Here is a 17,036-nt window from a genome sequence, read left to right on the forward strand (position 1 = left end):
CGGGTGCATGTCGGGGCAAGCGCGCTGAAAGTGGTCCCCCAGGCAGGAGAAACACCAGCCTCGGGCCTTAGCAATCCGCCTACGAGAGGCCACATGCAACGCTACAAAGTCCGGGCACTGCATCGTTCGGTGCCCCCGGGACTTACAGAACCGGCAGACCGGTCGCGCAGCCTGCGCGACTGCAAAGCGGGGGGAAGCCCTTCCCTTTGGCGCCATTTGAGCAGTGCGCCGTTTGTTGGTGGGTCCGGAGCTTGATAGTCCCACCGGCGCATCCATAACGTCGCCCATGCGACACTCATTCTCCAGGAACGCCAACAATTGCTCATAACTAGGGAGAGGAGATGCCTCATCCCTAGTGTGCGCCTGTTCAAAACGTGCTCTCAGGGACACCGGCAACCGCTTGAGCATAATACGCACCAACCAGTATGACGACTGGTCAACCGGCAGGCCCAAGCGGCTAAGAGCATTGGTAGCTGCAACGAGGGGGTTAAGCATCTTGGTCCTCAACTGGGCGGTATTACTCACGACAGGAATGTCCATTATCTGGTCGATATGAGCATCGGCCAGACAGCGCTGGTTTTGGTAGCGCTTGGTGAGTAATGACCGCGCGACTGCATAGCTCCCTTCACAAATCGGGAGGTGCTGCACCAATTCTCTTGCCTCTCCATCCAGCACTGAGAGCAGGTAGGCCAGCTTTTGGGACAGGCTCAAATCCTCCCTAGAGTCCACAAGGCTTTCGAACAGGCCGATGAAACCCATCCACGCGCAGGCAGGCAGTCGGGTCAAAAGGCCCACGGGAGTCTTCAAAGAGGCCCTTGTAGGCGGTACTCCGGCGCGCGAGGCTAAGATCTCCCGGGCGCGTTGGGAGATTTCATCGGCGAGGCCCAAAATTTGGACGTAGCCCTCGTGGACTTGCTCCCGTCGCTCCTTCGGAAGCGACTCCATTGGCACATCGTCAAGGTGCAGAAGGAGGCGCTGGTACAGAGTCTCGAGCTGTTCAAGTCGAGCCGGGCATTTCTCGTACCTGTCTATTAAGGCCTCCGTGCGGTCTTCCCTATTCACCAAGGCGACCGCTGAACTGAACCATCTCAGTTGAGCTGTGATTCCTGAACAAGATTCACGGACCATGGTGACCGCGGTCGAAGTCATCTTCAAAGGCACAGATATAACAACAGTAACAACAAACAATAATCAAATTAATTCCAATGAAACAACTGCTATCACTGAATTGAAATCAAGTATCAAATCTTAAATAACTTCAGTAATAATACAAGAAAAAATTAAAACTAAGTTTTTTAATCTAATATTTCAACAAACTAGATTCAAAGCAATAACACAATTTACTCAACAAATTAATGAATTTACTGATAAATACCCATTTAAACAGCTATTTCTAATCTTATACTAACAAACAAGAGTATTTATAAGAAATTAACCTTCAATAAAGCATAAGACAACAGCTGTTATTAACTCAAATCCAAATATTAGACCTTAAGTATCTAAATATAATATTTTAATAAAGAAAGAATTAAACAAATTGTGACCTAACTTATTCATACAATATAATAAACTGAGCAACAATAAGTTAACCACGCTCTGCTACCAAAACTTGTTACGTCCGACCTGGAGTATATTGAAAACGAGTGGAAGCGTGATCTCAGGTACGAACGGGACGAACAATTGTCTGCAGTACGCAGAGCTAACACTCAATGTCTTAAATAAAAATCCTACCTTAGTTTCACTGAATACTGTTCGGTGAAGCCTCGCCAGGTATAACTTAATTAACATCAAACTATAATTGGCCAATCATTACGTCTAATGCTAATCAATTATACTTAACTGAAGTGGCGGGCTGAAGCAGGAACCAGCAATCAAAATGGCCGTTGTTCGGCGTAGTTCCCTCACGTTTTTCACAATAATTCAACAAGGAATACAAGGAATACAATTTGCTATTAACAATTAAATTACTTCAAACAACAAAGGATGGTTCGATCAACAAAAGGCGATAATTTTTCGCGAGAACGAACAAGTACAAACAAAAGCGTAACTTTTATACGGAGACCGGAAAAAACGATGCAAATTTTTAAATTCAAAGGTGACGAATGACAGCTCATAGATAAAACCATTTCGTAAACTATACTAACTGTCATAGATAATATAATAGTTTAGTGTTGCTACATTTGGTTCATAACATTGTATGTGCAAACGAATTAATTGTTACCTATTATATTACGATCTATAATTTGGCTAGACAGGTCCGGTAACTCGAGCAGTGAAGGTGAGCGTTGATGTGCATCTCAAAGGAGGCCTTCTTAAACCTACACCTAGGTCGGAAGTCCTAGGAACTGCTCTGAGTTTCTCCCTCTGCCACACGATGGACCCACCTCCCACACGGTGAATCCATCGAATGCTAAGAAGTTCGTCTACCCCCGTTAACTAATAACTATATTGTGTTACCTTACATTGTAATTAACCAGTCTGACAACCTTTTACTTCCTACATATTTATATCTAAGTAACAACAACGACGTCTTTCAGTTGACCCTTTATCATTAAATGCGACTCCTTATATGAGCAGGTAGAGTATGTACATTTAATAAAACAGATTTTGTCATGAATAGCCAAACAACGTAATTTTACCTTATAGAATTTATATGTATATCCCCATGCGGTTAAATGTATTTTTAATTTTGACTAATTTATGTGTATACCAAAGTTAAAAATGTATTAAGATTTAACAGGTTTTTGTGCCCACAAAGCTTTTACATACTGATTACACGGTATAAAAGCAAAATTACCCGTCATAAAAACTGTGCAAATGTTTCCTTTTCGATTTGCATAAAAATGTAAATAAGCATTAATGTGCCGTAGGAAAATAAACCTCACCTTTTATCTTTTGTCGCTTTTTTCACAATCACGTATACACATAGTTAAAAAGTGACGACATAAAAGGGTTGTCTAAACATAACAAAATTGAGAATAATGTATTATTAAAATTTAATATTGAAATAACAACCTTTAAAAGCTTAAAGGTATTTCGGTTTAATATGTGCCGGGACATCTAGTATAATACGTGTATTTATAATTAACGAACGAATCTTAAACAGAGGAAAGTTGGCATCTGTCAATATTGACTATTGTTGTCGTTCTAGTAAAGATGGCACGACTACGGTAGACGTTATAGTTCAATTTTATAATACCTTTAAGAAGTTTGCCATGATAATTTACAGAACAAAAACATAAACTTATTTTAAATGATATTTTATTGATTTCAATAATTTTATTTTCATTTTCTTTCAGTTAATAAACTTGCTCTGTATGAATAAATATACCTTTTGTTATACAAAAGTAAATTAGTGAGCATTGAAGGGAATGTCGCTAGTTTTTGACAAAATTATTGCATGATAAAACGAAACTGAAACACTAGCTTCATTTATATATCATTTAGAAATTTATTCTATATATTATGGGAAATAATCCGCATACCGCCGGTGCTTACATATAAACACGCCGGTCACCAGATAGGCTGTTATTAGTGCGACAGTGCACTAAAATATAAATTAATTTTAAAAAAATATAACGGTCTAATGTTTGAAGGATGTTTATTAATTCGTTGGACCATCTTAATACTTTGGTGATTGAAATTTATAAGGACAAAGATGTATATTTATATATTATATAATTATCTTTATATATAAAAAGACAAGTCCTGATTCACTCATGAACGCCCAGCCCAAACCCTTGGAGCTAAAAAGCTGAAACTTTGTACAAAGTTTCCCTTTAATACAAGGTGTATACAAGGAAAAAGGAATGATATTTCGAAATTCAACCCCTAAAGGGGTAAAATGGTGGTTCAAGTTTGTATGGCGAAACAATATTAAATAGACATTTCGATTCAAAACTTCGTAGAAGTACTCCCAAAAATAAATAAGCAAATACATCTTTCGTGATTTTCCGAAAATCAACCCCTTAGGGGGTTAAATGGGGTAAATAAACCTAATACTCGACACGGCTGTCGTTATTTATGTTTCTTGGGACATTGATTGCTAAAATGGCAGTTATTTCGAAGTCTAAGACGGCGAACATGACATAAAATTAATTAAATTGTTTCCCAATACAAACTCTGAACTCCCGTTTCACCACTTTGGGGTGACCATTCAATTCGAACCTTCGTAGGTGTACTCCAATAAAAAAATAAGTTAATATAAAAATAGTTAATATTAATAATTATACCATTAATTTAAATTACCTAGTGGTTAATTTGTGCTGGAGTATACTTACTACAATTTGTACCATAATTTTTCGAGTTGAATCCAGTTCGAGTACCCATTCGATTTTATGATTTCAATTCCCCTTTAAGATCTGTTTCGCAATGACGATCAATAAGTCTCAGGGTCAGCCACTAAAACAGCAGGAATTGATCTTGGGGGGGGGGGGGTTGCTTCTCGCACGGCCAGGTTTACGTGGCCTGCTCGAGAGTGAGCTTATCTAACAACTTGATCGTGTTAGCATCTGAAGGCAGAACCTCTAATGTAGTATATAAAGAAGTAATTTCAACATAGACTAAAAAAATATATAGTCTTAACCCTCTGGTACTTCTTTAGGTAGGTTTCCTGCACGAGCGAAGACGCGGGCAAGAGCTAGTTGGTAAAAAAAATTATGCTGGCTCGCTCCGTAAATATTAATATTAATATTATGCCATTTTCATTATTTTATATTTCTTATATTATTTACAACAATTGCACTTTCACAAAATATCGATTAAAAGTAGCTAAGCTCACTTAAACTAAGCTTTATTCCTTTCATTACCAGCCATCACTAAACATTTGGGACTTTTGTTTTAATTTGCTGGCTAATTTCATTAAAAATACAACATTTTGCTACATGTAGAAAGAGCATTCTATAGATCATAAAAATCGTTCTTTCTTAACGCATTTCTGTCAGCAATAGAAAATATTATTGATTGTTATAAAACAAATTTCTTTCGACTTATCTTTGACTATGAAACAAATTATAGCATTTAAAATTACTGTTCTACAACACGAAATACGATCATTAGTAAGATGATGTCTACGATAATTTGGTGATGGGTCACTGAGACACGATAGTATGATTTATTGTGTCACTTTCGAGGAAAAAATATGATGATGCCACAAGAAATTATAGTTTTTTAATTAAAAGTTATTGATAAAAAATAACTTAACATTATTATATTGTCATTTTTAATCAAAATGCCATTTGTCAAAGATTTTTTTTGTCATTTTACAGTTTTATATAAAATGTCAATAATTATGAGTACCAACCCACTTCAAAGATAGATGGAAGGTATTTGACTATACATATATTTTTGTGTAGCCGATATCTTCATTAACTTTGAACTAATATTGAAAGGTATTTTGTCGATTGAAAGGCTATCTCCAAAGGAGGTCCTTTATTTAATAAATAATTTTAAAATCGAGAAAAACAATATTTTCTAATACATAACCGCTTAACTTTTCTTTTTAAAATATAATAGCTAAAATTGTTAGTCTTAACAATAACTCTTGTAGATACGTGTCGGAGTTAGACATCATATAAGGATTTAAGGTAATAAAATATAGGTATAATTAGGAAATCCAAATTGAGAAAACTATACACTCATAAAGAGAGTGGATAAAAAAATACGCTATATTTTATACGCAATAGTGTATATTTTATACGCTTTGTTACATGGTCCCTGCTAAAGCCGCTATCAGTCAAATATATATATAAATAAATAAAATCGGAGTGTCTGTTTGTAATAGTAAAATAACCGCTTTTTAATACATACATATGGATGTATACACTGTACATATACCAAAATAACATTTTTTACTATTTTTGTCTGTCTGTCTGTCTCTCTGTTTGTTCCGGCTAATCTCTGAAATGGCTGGACCGGTTTTGACTTTTACTGGCACATAGCTGATGTAGTAAGGACGAACTTAGGATACTTTTATTTTAGATCTGCGATGATCTGCTTTGATCTGCGTATGATAACAATGACGACGCTTTGGCGCAACGGTCACAACACTGGTTTATGGCTGTTGCGCTGGCGGTTGCGGGTTCGATCCCCACACATGACAAACATTTGTTTAAATTTGCAAAAAATTTGCGATAAATTAATAAAAAAATTATACTGGTTAACTTTTTTTTTAATTTTGCAGGTAAATCCGGATGAAAATAGACTACCAATTATATCGCATTCATCACCATGTAAGTAAAATGTGATAATAAATGTATCATCTGTTTTTACTCAATTGTCTACTTTTTATACAAAATGTTTGTAATAAATCGACTGTCCCTACGTACAGTATCGAAACTGAAAATTTTCTATTTTTTTTTATTCCATGAAAAAACTACTTTTTATGTATATATTTTTAACTAAAAAAGAAAAGAAAATGCTATAAAATCACATTTTTCATGAGCTTATACTCAATATCGATACTTAACAAATCATTCAGCGTAAAAAATGTCAAGTGCCTTTTTTCAATTTCGATATTATACGTAGGGACAGTCGAAATGATTAATATACAGATTGCTTTGCAATATATCAATATACAATCTTAATTATTTTGATAAAAGTACTGATTAATATTTTTAATATGTGTATGTTCTAAAATTAATTACAAATCTATATTATATAGATGTTCACAAAGGAGGAAAAGATGAAATCGTAAGTAACCATTATTTACGACTTTGTAAATTTGCGCATCACTTTAATATTTATATTTAAGTATCTGTATAATACAAAAGTAATAATCATTCATTTCTACTTTATCATAATATATCCCTAATGAAATTTGAGTGATTTTTCCAAAGTAATATTGAGTACTTTCATTATTTCCCCGACGTAGTAAATTTTTAATTATTCTCATTAATAAGCCAACCGATTAGTATAGCCTCGTTATACAATATAAAAAATGTGATTTTTCTGTGAAGTTAATGGTAAAATATGTATTGTTCATTTGAATAATTTTTGTATATGGTAATTTTTTTTAGTGTTGATATAAGTGTATAACGTTTTTCTATTTATGATAATGAGTGACAGATAATTTATATGATCGCAAATCCATATATTTTTTATTCGATTATCTTGTACTAATCGTTAATTTAATAAAGCAGCCATTACATTGTTAGGAAAATTAAGTTAGCTAATTTATTAACAGAACACTAAGCGATTCATTGATTCATTGACTTTTCTGGAGTTTTTGGTTTATAAATTTAATTTTTAATATATATATATTTACGTAAAAGTATAATCCAGGTCGGTTTTATATAATACTGTGTATTTCATAGGAGGTATGATTCAGCTACAGATATTACGTATATAATATGTATCATAACAACAATACAATTACTCTTATTTACCTCATAACTAGAACATATTAATTTTAATAAATTATAACAGGCAGACAAAGCAAGATTAATCTCGCTATTTACTCCTCTATTCATAAGGTATGACGTCATCGCATACCCTTTAAAACGGTATTGTCTTACAGGGTTTTGGAGAAATTAGTCCATCCGGGAAGGAACGGACAGACGACCGAGTAAGTTGGGATTATGTACTATAATATTAACGAAGTAATTATATCTCTCTGAGTGATACATGTGGGCATTAAATTTGAATAAGATAGTTTAATTGTTGTTATAATATAAACCTAATTTCTTAAGCAATTGATGATACTTCCATTATAATTGTACTGAAATTTCCGGGTTCAACTTCTGCTCGAAGTTGCTATAAAATAATGTGAAACATAGTTCCAATGATATATTTATCGTTTTGATTGATCATTTCTTATCATTCATGACATAAACTTCAAAATAATTAACTACCCATCTGCGTTCAGCAGGACAGATTGTAAAAAAAAATTTAAAAAAATAACCAGTTATATATTGTCTAGAACCTATTATTCAGAAGAAGAACTGTAAATATTATACAATTTCTTTGAAATACAGGTATCATTGTCATCTCAATGTCAGTGCAGCGTGAACGATATATCTCGGATCCTGGAAACAATTCCTGCATTAGTGGGGCCCCCTGGACCACAGGGGCCTACTGGTGCTGATGGGACCACTGGTGTACCTGGGAAAACCGTAAATGTCTTTTAAATCTTATTTAATGCATTATCATTTTATATTATTAGGTATGTAGCTTGCTTATCTTTTGTTAATTAGCTAAGTATACATCACTGAGTTTTTAGGGGTGTCTAATTTAGTTTTCGTTAGTATTAGTGTAAAATTAATAAATAATAACAACTAGTCTTATCTTACGAGTATTATAAAATTCTCGTGTCACAATGTTAGTGACCACACTCCACCGAGACGGCTGGACCGATTTTTATGAAATTTTGTGTGCATATTGAGTAGGTCTGAAAATCGGCCAACATTTTTTTTTCATACCCCTAAGTTATAAGGGGGAGGATTAATGGGGTTAATAACATATATGGCAAAACAACGTTTGCGGGGTCCAGCTAGTTAAAATATATATATCACACAGTATAACCTTCACTGGTTGAGATTAAGATTACTTATTCTATAATTATTCTTTTCTCAATACTGTTGAAGCTAACTATAGTATTTCATTCTTTTAACTAGGGTCAAATGGGAGATCCAGGGCCTATAGGTCCTTCAGGTCCCAAAGGAGATCGGGGAGAGAAAGGTGATACTGGAGCACCAGGAGTTGAGGGGCAAATTGGTCCCAAAGGAGAACCAGGCAACGATGGCACACCCGGTTTTCAAGGACCGCCTGGACCCCCAGGGCCCCCTGGAGCTGTTGCTTCAGCACTTATGGTTGGTATAGATTTTTTAAAGAATGACATTACAATAATTTATTAAATAAATATGCTTTGACATACGCACACAATCGTCTGTTCCTAAGGTACATAACTTAACGTCTATTGTTTTGGTAACAACAGGCTGACCTCTTTTTTTCAAATTAATTTACAAATGTAAATAATAAGTGTATATATATACACATAAATACTACACCTCCGTCTGCTATTTCTTTGCTATCAGCAAGACGAATTCGTTAATATATTAAATCTATTAATTTATCTATGAGTATATTGATACCCTTCGACCTCGAAAGAGGTTCCCATCTCCTACGACCGAGTGTAAGTAGACATAAAAAAGCAATAAAGGAAAGAGCTCTTTTTCGTTTGGTAACATTAAAAACAATTTATTTTTATTATTATTATACTCATATGTATGTACTTCACAAAACGGTTTGTTAACTTTATTGCTTACATTTATATCTCATAATAAGAAATGTACATACTTCATCACCTTAATATAGTAAAGATTATTCATTTATATTGAATTTTAATGATCTATATATATACAAATGAATATAGACTGACATAAGAAATGACACCAAAATTGTCATCCGAATATCAACGTCTGAAATCAAAGACACTTTGAAATCTGATAAAATGTATTTTCGTTTCATTCAAATTTAATAAAATTCTTTCATCGCTTTTCTTAGACCTCCCTTAGAGGTCAAGTGTCTGTATTTAATTTGAGGGATGAAAAAAGAATTTACCGATTTCCTTATTAGAATCTGTTCCGGTTTAAGCTATTTAATTAAAATCCTTCTAATTGACATTTTAGTTTTATCGAAGAAGTTAATTTAAATCTTTATTTCATTTTTTTTAATTTTCTACTTACTGATGCTTTTTTTAATATTAATTATATAAAATTTCAATATAGTAAGAGTAAATATTTGGATTCCATGCATATCACATTTACTTAGTACTAGCTTTTACCTTCGCTCGCATTGATTTTTTTTTTAATATAAAGTGTCCTATGTTACTTTAAATAAATACCTCCAAGAATAATTATGTGTACGATGTTTCATGATGATCGATTTAATAGTTTTATCATGAAAGCGAAACAAACAAACTTACACTCACGTTTATAATATTAGTAGGGATCTGAGGTAGGAAACGGTAATATCGTGCTCAAAATGGGGAGTAGCTCGAGTGGAGAAGTACCTTGAATTTATAGAAAATCACAGCTAAATGATAGTGGTCTCAAGTAATGTTGTATTCCAGTGGTGAGTGAGGTGACCGAAACACCTAGCAGGGATAGGGAGTGGGGTCGACAACGCGTTTGCAATGCTTCTGGTGTTCCAGGCCTTAATAGGAAATATGATAATCGTGATCCGTACACTTGCTTTCCGATCTGGTTGTAAAAAAAAGTGTATATGTATATACATGAATGTAAACAGTAAGAATTATAAAAAGAAAGTAATAACATTATTACGTAATAAATGTTGAGGGGAATAACTTCTATTTAACTAGATAATAAAAAAAATTGAGATTACAGTATTAATTATTCATTGTAAATTTATAGTTATAATAAATATTTAATGATTAACTTATAATTATAATAAAAATTAAATTAATTAATATGTAACGTATAATAATAGCTACCGCTAAGCTTTAAGTAAAACTGATATTCTAGAAACATTTCAAAGGATAAAGGTAATTGATAAGTTAAAAATATACTCAATTTATTTCGCTAAATTGAACCATTGATAAGCTTAAAATACAATTAAATTTTATTCCATATTTATATTAAAAACTTTGATGACGTAAAAATCTCAAATTTCTTTATATATCATTACTTTTAAAAGAAAGATTCATCACATTCCTACTCGTTTCTTACCATAAATTCTGTCACAGGAAACAACGGGCCTATATGCGAGCGATCGTGGAATTCAGGGGCCCCCGGGTGAAAGGGGGCCAATGGGACTTGCAGGGCCTCAAGGCGAAAGAGGCTATCCTGGGAATAAAGGTGAAAGGGGATTACATGGTACTAAAGGCGATAAAGGCGAACGGGTAAGTTCAATGAATTTCGCGATAAAACATTTTGCCCTCGTTCATGAAATGGATGGCCATTTCGTAAATATTTGATTTCATTTTATTTCATAATGAATATTTGCTTAGGGTGGTCGTTTTATTTTAGAAATATCGCTTTACATTAATAGATTACCGAAATAATATATGTAGTAGCCCCGGTAGGCCTACTCCACGCTCTGTTATGATAGATTTTAATGGAAATATATTGTATTTAATGCGTGATACAAATACAATACGATACAAATGTTCTTTATTGTACTCCACAAATTAATACGGAAATATAAAATAATGACAAAATAAAAGAGAAAAGAGCAATCTCAAACCTTTGGTTGAAAGATACAAGATAATGAAACGGAAAGAAGGTGTACCAATGATTAAAAATCGATCAAATACTTCGAGCGTAAGATTAGAATGTGCAACACGGAGCGCTAGGTGGGTGTAGCACACCCTGATAATAATTGTGTTGTTTTAATACAACTTTACTTTTATCGATTAATTAATTCAATATTACATCAATACTTACTTCTATTTTCACGCCTTATATAAGTATTTTTACTTGTTATCGTGGTGTAGTGAGATTTCGTAATTTTAAGAGGATACCATGATCCTGAATTTTTTAACGAAGTTCTTTTTGAAAACTTAGATTTCGAGGAGAAACTACCAGCATTTGTGCACGTCAAAAGATGTTCCTTTAGTAAATGTAACAATAGTGGATAACTGGTAAAGTAATTATCAAATGTTAGGTTGTAATTGGTCCTTGCAGTTCGAGCTTCAAGTCTATAGGTCTACATACTTATTTGTTTTCCGGGTAATTTTCAAAATTGATAAAAGAAAACGACTTCGAACCCACTAAAATCTATTTTTTCAAACCATATTTGCTGGATTTGTTCAGCGTCTACTGGCGAAGACTGCAATGACCACAAAACGAGGGAAGTTGTTTGTCAATATCGTTATTACTAACGGATTCAACGGATTTTAAACACTTTTAGAATCACGATATCTATGAAGTGGTGACTGTTAGGAGTAAAGTATCAAAGTCATTTTGTAAATAACTTTATAATCTACATTTTTTATCGTTTTCGAGTAAATCCAAAAAATCGAAAATTTTTACTCTGGAGCTTTTATAACTTTTTAGGACACATGGAAACGATGCGAACTTTTGTCATTTTACTTGTATCGGTGTACCCAAGTTTTTTAGAATAATTGTATTTGCTGGCCAACGAAAAAAAAAAAACTTCAATTACATCGATAAGTAATACAACGTAGGTAGACGAAAAAATAGTCAAGTAAATAAGCATTATCAAAAATTACTCCAAAAGTTGTAATCAGATCTCGATGAAATTTAAATATGACAACATGATAAACATCGGCTTTCGATTAAACTAAAAATTATCAAAATCGGTTCATAAACGACGAAATCCGAAACGTTATCCCCGAACATATATAATATATATATATAAGGATATTATTATCGTATTAAGTACTTAATATAAGTAATATTAAAACTCTTTGTAGTCTCACAACTTTATTGTATTTTTTATTTCAAGTGAAAAATTTCACGGTATAGATACTAGCCAAAAATCGTAACATTATATAAATTAATTTCACAAACAGGTAGATAAAGCAAAATAGTTTTTTGTGATAATATATATACACACAAACTATACGCTGAACGTGTATTTGCCAAAGATATGACAACAATATTATATTGTTTGCTTGACACGTGTAAATAATTTAATTATATATTTAAAAAATTAATTAAAATAATAAATCATTTAATAAAACACATACCTAAATAATTTCAATTTCTTTTACATCGAATTTTCGTTGTATGTAAAAGAAATGAATTGCATGTCTAAATATAGACCCACAATGGTAAATCGGATTTTAAAATATAATGTCTGCGTGTAAATAATAAAGAACTTTTTCTTCAAAACAATTAAAATAGTTCATTACTTCAATAATTAATTAATGAACATAATTGTTTGAAAGTACTAAAAACTGGAAACTTATAATTAAGACGACTAGAATGTTAAAATTAACTGTGAAAAGATACATATGAAAGTTCGTGAATAATAAACAATTGTTTGTAGTTCCACACGTTTACGAACATGTGACATCTTTTTTTTTTCGATTTGTAATTATTTATACGATCGCTTACTGTAATTCATTTTCAATGTCATAAATATGAAATTGCCATTGTGGTCTCAGGTGTTTTATCAAACACAATTTTGTTTATTGATGATAATAAAATACTCAGAGATTGATGCGGGTCGAAATTCAAATACCTTAATTGAATAAATGATATGAAAATGATAATGAAGCTTAATTTAACTGAGGTAGGGCACAGCAGGAATTTTCTGCTCAAAATATGGAGCAGCCCGACTGGGGTAGTACCTCGACCTTACAGAAGATCACGGCAAAATAATTCTGTTTTCAAGCAGTATTGTGTTCCTGTTGGTGAGTAAGGTCACCAGAGCTCCTGGGGGATTGGGGATTGGGGAAACGCGCTTGCGATGCTTCTGGTATTGCAGGTGTCTATAAGCTATGGTAATCTCTTACCATCAGGTGAGCCGTACGCTGTTTGCCGACCTAGTGACTTATAAAAAATGTATCACTCATTTTATTATTACATAAAAATCCATCACACTACATACAACATACTTTACCAAATTTTGTAACATCCGCGAAACCTAACTTCGTAAATATAACTCGTTTCAAATTCAAAATAAAAGCTAATATCCGAACTGCTTCTATTCAGTAAGTGGCCGTGCGGAAAATAAACTCAGTAACGCAATAACCGTCAGTTTGACCCTCGTAACGTGACGTTATTTGTTCGACCCTAGGTTATAACTATGTTTTAGGGGTACGTCGGCTTGCGTGGATCACATGGTGCGAAAGGGGAACGCGGGCCACCCGGGAAGGATGGAACACCTGGCTTACCCGGAGCGCACGGGCGTCCCGCTGAAAAGGGTGAAAAAGGTAGGTACCAATCTAACTGAACTATCAAATTTTATGTTTCACTTTACCCTTTATTTAAACGAAATGTGCAAGTATTCAGGCCTCTACGGTAAGTATTCGGAAAATCTTTATTTCGTCGTTATTGCGTCTAGATTTCAAAGTGTTCAGTTCGCGTATTATTTACTGTTATGATTTCGAGTTAGCGTGGAAAGTTTTTATTCACGAATTACTCCCGCACTTGGATTGGTCGATCGACGTCGTATCGACAAAGTTGTCTCGGTACATTTCATTTCATTTACATTTGTGACTCAAGCTTTCTTATAAATTCAATGTCGTGTATTCGTTTTCTTCATTAAAAAATCAATTATCTTTTTCATTACTTAAATAATTATATTTTCATATTAAAAGTAAGTTTTTATTATAGGTGCTAGAGGACTACCAGGACCTCCAGGAACCACAGTTCTTGGAATTTCTGAAAATTCAATAACTGACCTTTCTCAATTAGGTAATGTGATAATGTTTCTCAATTAGGTGTTGTTTAAATATTATTTTTGATAGAACTAAGTACTACTTACTAATAGGTATAATTGTGAAAGATACAAAAAAAAAGAATTATATCATTTTTGTTTTTATGGACCAAGATTGAAAATATTGAACGAATTTAAATTATTTTTTACCATTAGATACATAATAATCAAATGAACATTAATCAGAAATAAGGCAAACTGTAACGATCTCGATACATCTCATAGGAGAAAAAAGTAATAAATGAAAACGTAACCACGTGAATAGTCTAGTATCTAAGAAAAACAATTTCAAACCAAACAGCACTTCATACATAATAGAATTCGGTCGAAATTTCAACAAACTTGCCACGAATCCGGGTCAAGATTCATGAATTATTAATTTCATACATTAGTTACCTTTGTTTAGGACTCTTCACTAATTGTAATAGCGATTAATTGTGTAGTTTCGAATTCTTCTTCTTAAATGATATCTTTGCTTCAAAGAACTCTGTCTAACTATAGAAATATATTTATGAACCTTATTAATACCAAAAAGGGATAGAGATTGTATTTACTTGCTTTACACGCCCTAATAATCTATTTGAGCCTATACATTAAGTAAACAACCCGTTTATTGATTTTATTGCCTTGGAAACATTATATAATAGGACGTTAGACAAAAACAGTAACTAATCGATTCTATCCATAGAAATATATCGAAACTCAGCGCTACAAACGAACTGTTTCACATTTATATAAAGCTAATATGGACAAGGAACTCGGTTTAATAGAAAATGTTTAATAATGTAGGCTTTAATATGCGCTGAATTCGAGAAAGTTATAATACGCGACTCATCAAATTGATACAGCAAAACGCCCATTCTCTATGAACTTTGAGTAATTATTCATAACTTTGATAAATATTCATAAGCATTAAACTTTGGTAACCTCAGAGTCTTACGCACCACAAACACATAAGTTAAAAAGCACACATATCGTCTCAGCTCACTCAACTAATAACTCTTTGTTTTACGAGTTTCCCATAAATTACGTAGAATATGAATGACGTGTGTTTCCAGGGCCACGTGAAGTTGTGAAGTTGAAAGGCGACAGAGGCGACAAGGGTGAAAAGGTAATTACTGAAATGTAGGTAAATATAAAAAAGCATTTTTGGTATATATTTTTTTCTAGAATTTCTTTTTAGCCCCTCAATTTAGAAACTGGTGCGAGATGAGATGGAAAGCGGAACGATAATTTTCATACATAATAATGAGTTCGCAGACAAATAACCTGAATGAATACATTATTTTGTAAAATAGGCTCTGTTTTTTTTTGTCATTTGTTTGGCATTTTGATTATATTTATTTTTTTTTTGAAACTCTTTACTGGTCACTAACAGAGACAAAAGTTATTTTTTTTTTATTTTATTTAATATTTTTGAATGTAAAATGAAACTAAGGTTTTGTATTTCACCAAGGAATTAATATTTAAAATTAAATAAAAAGAAAACTTAATATCTATCATCAAGACTTATTGAAATACAATTAATTTTAAATAAAACCTTTAAAACAGGGAGAAAAGGGCAGCAGAGGAATGGAAGGCCCACAAGGTTTTCCTGGCACAGACGGTAAACCTGGCGTCCGAGGGGACATCGGACCGTCTGGTTTACCAGGAGCTCAAGGAAATACTGGTCTGCCTGGAACAAAAGGGGACAAAGGAGACGCGGGTCCACCGGGACCGGTGGCTATATCACGCGAAGAAGCAACTATTATGACAAAGGTTCTATTCTAAAATTTATATACATCATAATAGTTGACAGATACTTTTTCAAATTTATAATATTGTTTAGTATATCTGCTTTTTAATATAAAAATAACAAATAGCATATCAAAAGACGAAAAAGAGCAAATGGATTTTTATTAAAAAAAATTATATTGTTTAAAATTATTTATTTAACATATTTATAAAACACATAATTATATAGATTTATAATTCATATGTTAATAGGGTGATAAGGGTGAAACTGGTCCTAGAGGCAAAAGAGGTCATCCGGGAGCTCCTGGGCCTAGAGGGCCTCCGGGGCTTCCCGGCCCTCCTGGCTCACCTGGAACAAATGGACATTCTGGGGACATAGGGTTACCAGGATGGACGGTAAGATTAGAAATCACATTAATATCTTTTGTAAATCAGAAGGAAGTTTTTGTAAATAAAACATTGCAACGTATTGTACTATAAAATAACAAAACTGTATTACACAAATATAATTTTCGTCTTATTTATAACGCAAAAAAGAAAAACATAATTTTTTAACTATGTGATAGATTAAGTAAATAAAATTTATTATGAAAATTTCACTCTTAGTAACAAAAAGCGCGTTTATTAATAATAATATATTCTTTATCGCACACCAAAATATGAACAAACAGTAGTAACAAAAAAAAAAAGATGTACAAAGGCGATCTTATCGCTGAAGAGCGATTTCTTCCAGATAACCTTTGGGCACAGGACACGATATAGCGTACAATATTCTTAAGGATAAATAAAAATAGTGTATGATAGATTCAATAATACATACGCATACACACATACAAATATCCATACATAAATAATCAAGATAGTATAATATACGTGTATAAATGTAAAATATATAATGATATAAAATATGTAGGTTTAAATTCTGAACATTATTA

The 17,036-nt window shown here is 33.0% G+C and overlaps 1 protein-coding gene across 1 annotated transcript in view; it reads left to right on the forward strand.

Annotated features, from left to right (window-relative positions):
* LOC123659866 (collagen alpha-1(XVIII) chain-like) overlaps window positions 1-17,036 on the forward strand; it is a 44,941-nt gene that overhangs the window by 15,119 nt on the left and 12,786 nt on the right. Inside the window, exons 3-13 of the mRNA XM_045595031.1 lie at window positions 6,182-6,230; window positions 6,662-6,690; window positions 7,517-7,564; window positions 7,974-8,111; window positions 8,613-8,807; window positions 10,703-10,858; window positions 13,744-13,861; window positions 14,265-14,350; window positions 15,446-15,478; window positions 15,919-16,125; window positions 16,354-16,497. Coding sequence (XP_045450987.1) covers window positions 6,182-6,230; window positions 6,662-6,690; window positions 7,517-7,564; window positions 7,974-8,111; window positions 8,613-8,807; window positions 10,703-10,858; window positions 13,744-13,861; window positions 14,265-14,350; window positions 15,446-15,478; window positions 15,919-16,125; window positions 16,354-16,497 — 1,203 coding nt within the window. The remainder of the gene's footprint in view (window positions 1-6,181; window positions 6,231-6,661; window positions 6,691-7,516; window positions 7,565-7,973; window positions 8,112-8,612; window positions 8,808-10,702; window positions 10,859-13,743; window positions 13,862-14,264; window positions 14,351-15,445; window positions 15,479-15,918; window positions 16,126-16,353; window positions 16,498-17,036) is intronic.

Source organism: Melitaea cinxia, chromosome 14 (genome assembly GCF_905220565.1).
Source record: "Melitaea cinxia chromosome 14, ilMelCinx1.1, whole genome shotgun sequence".
Classification (NCBI taxonomy): Eukaryota; Metazoa; Arthropoda; class Insecta; order Lepidoptera; family Nymphalidae; genus Melitaea; species Melitaea cinxia.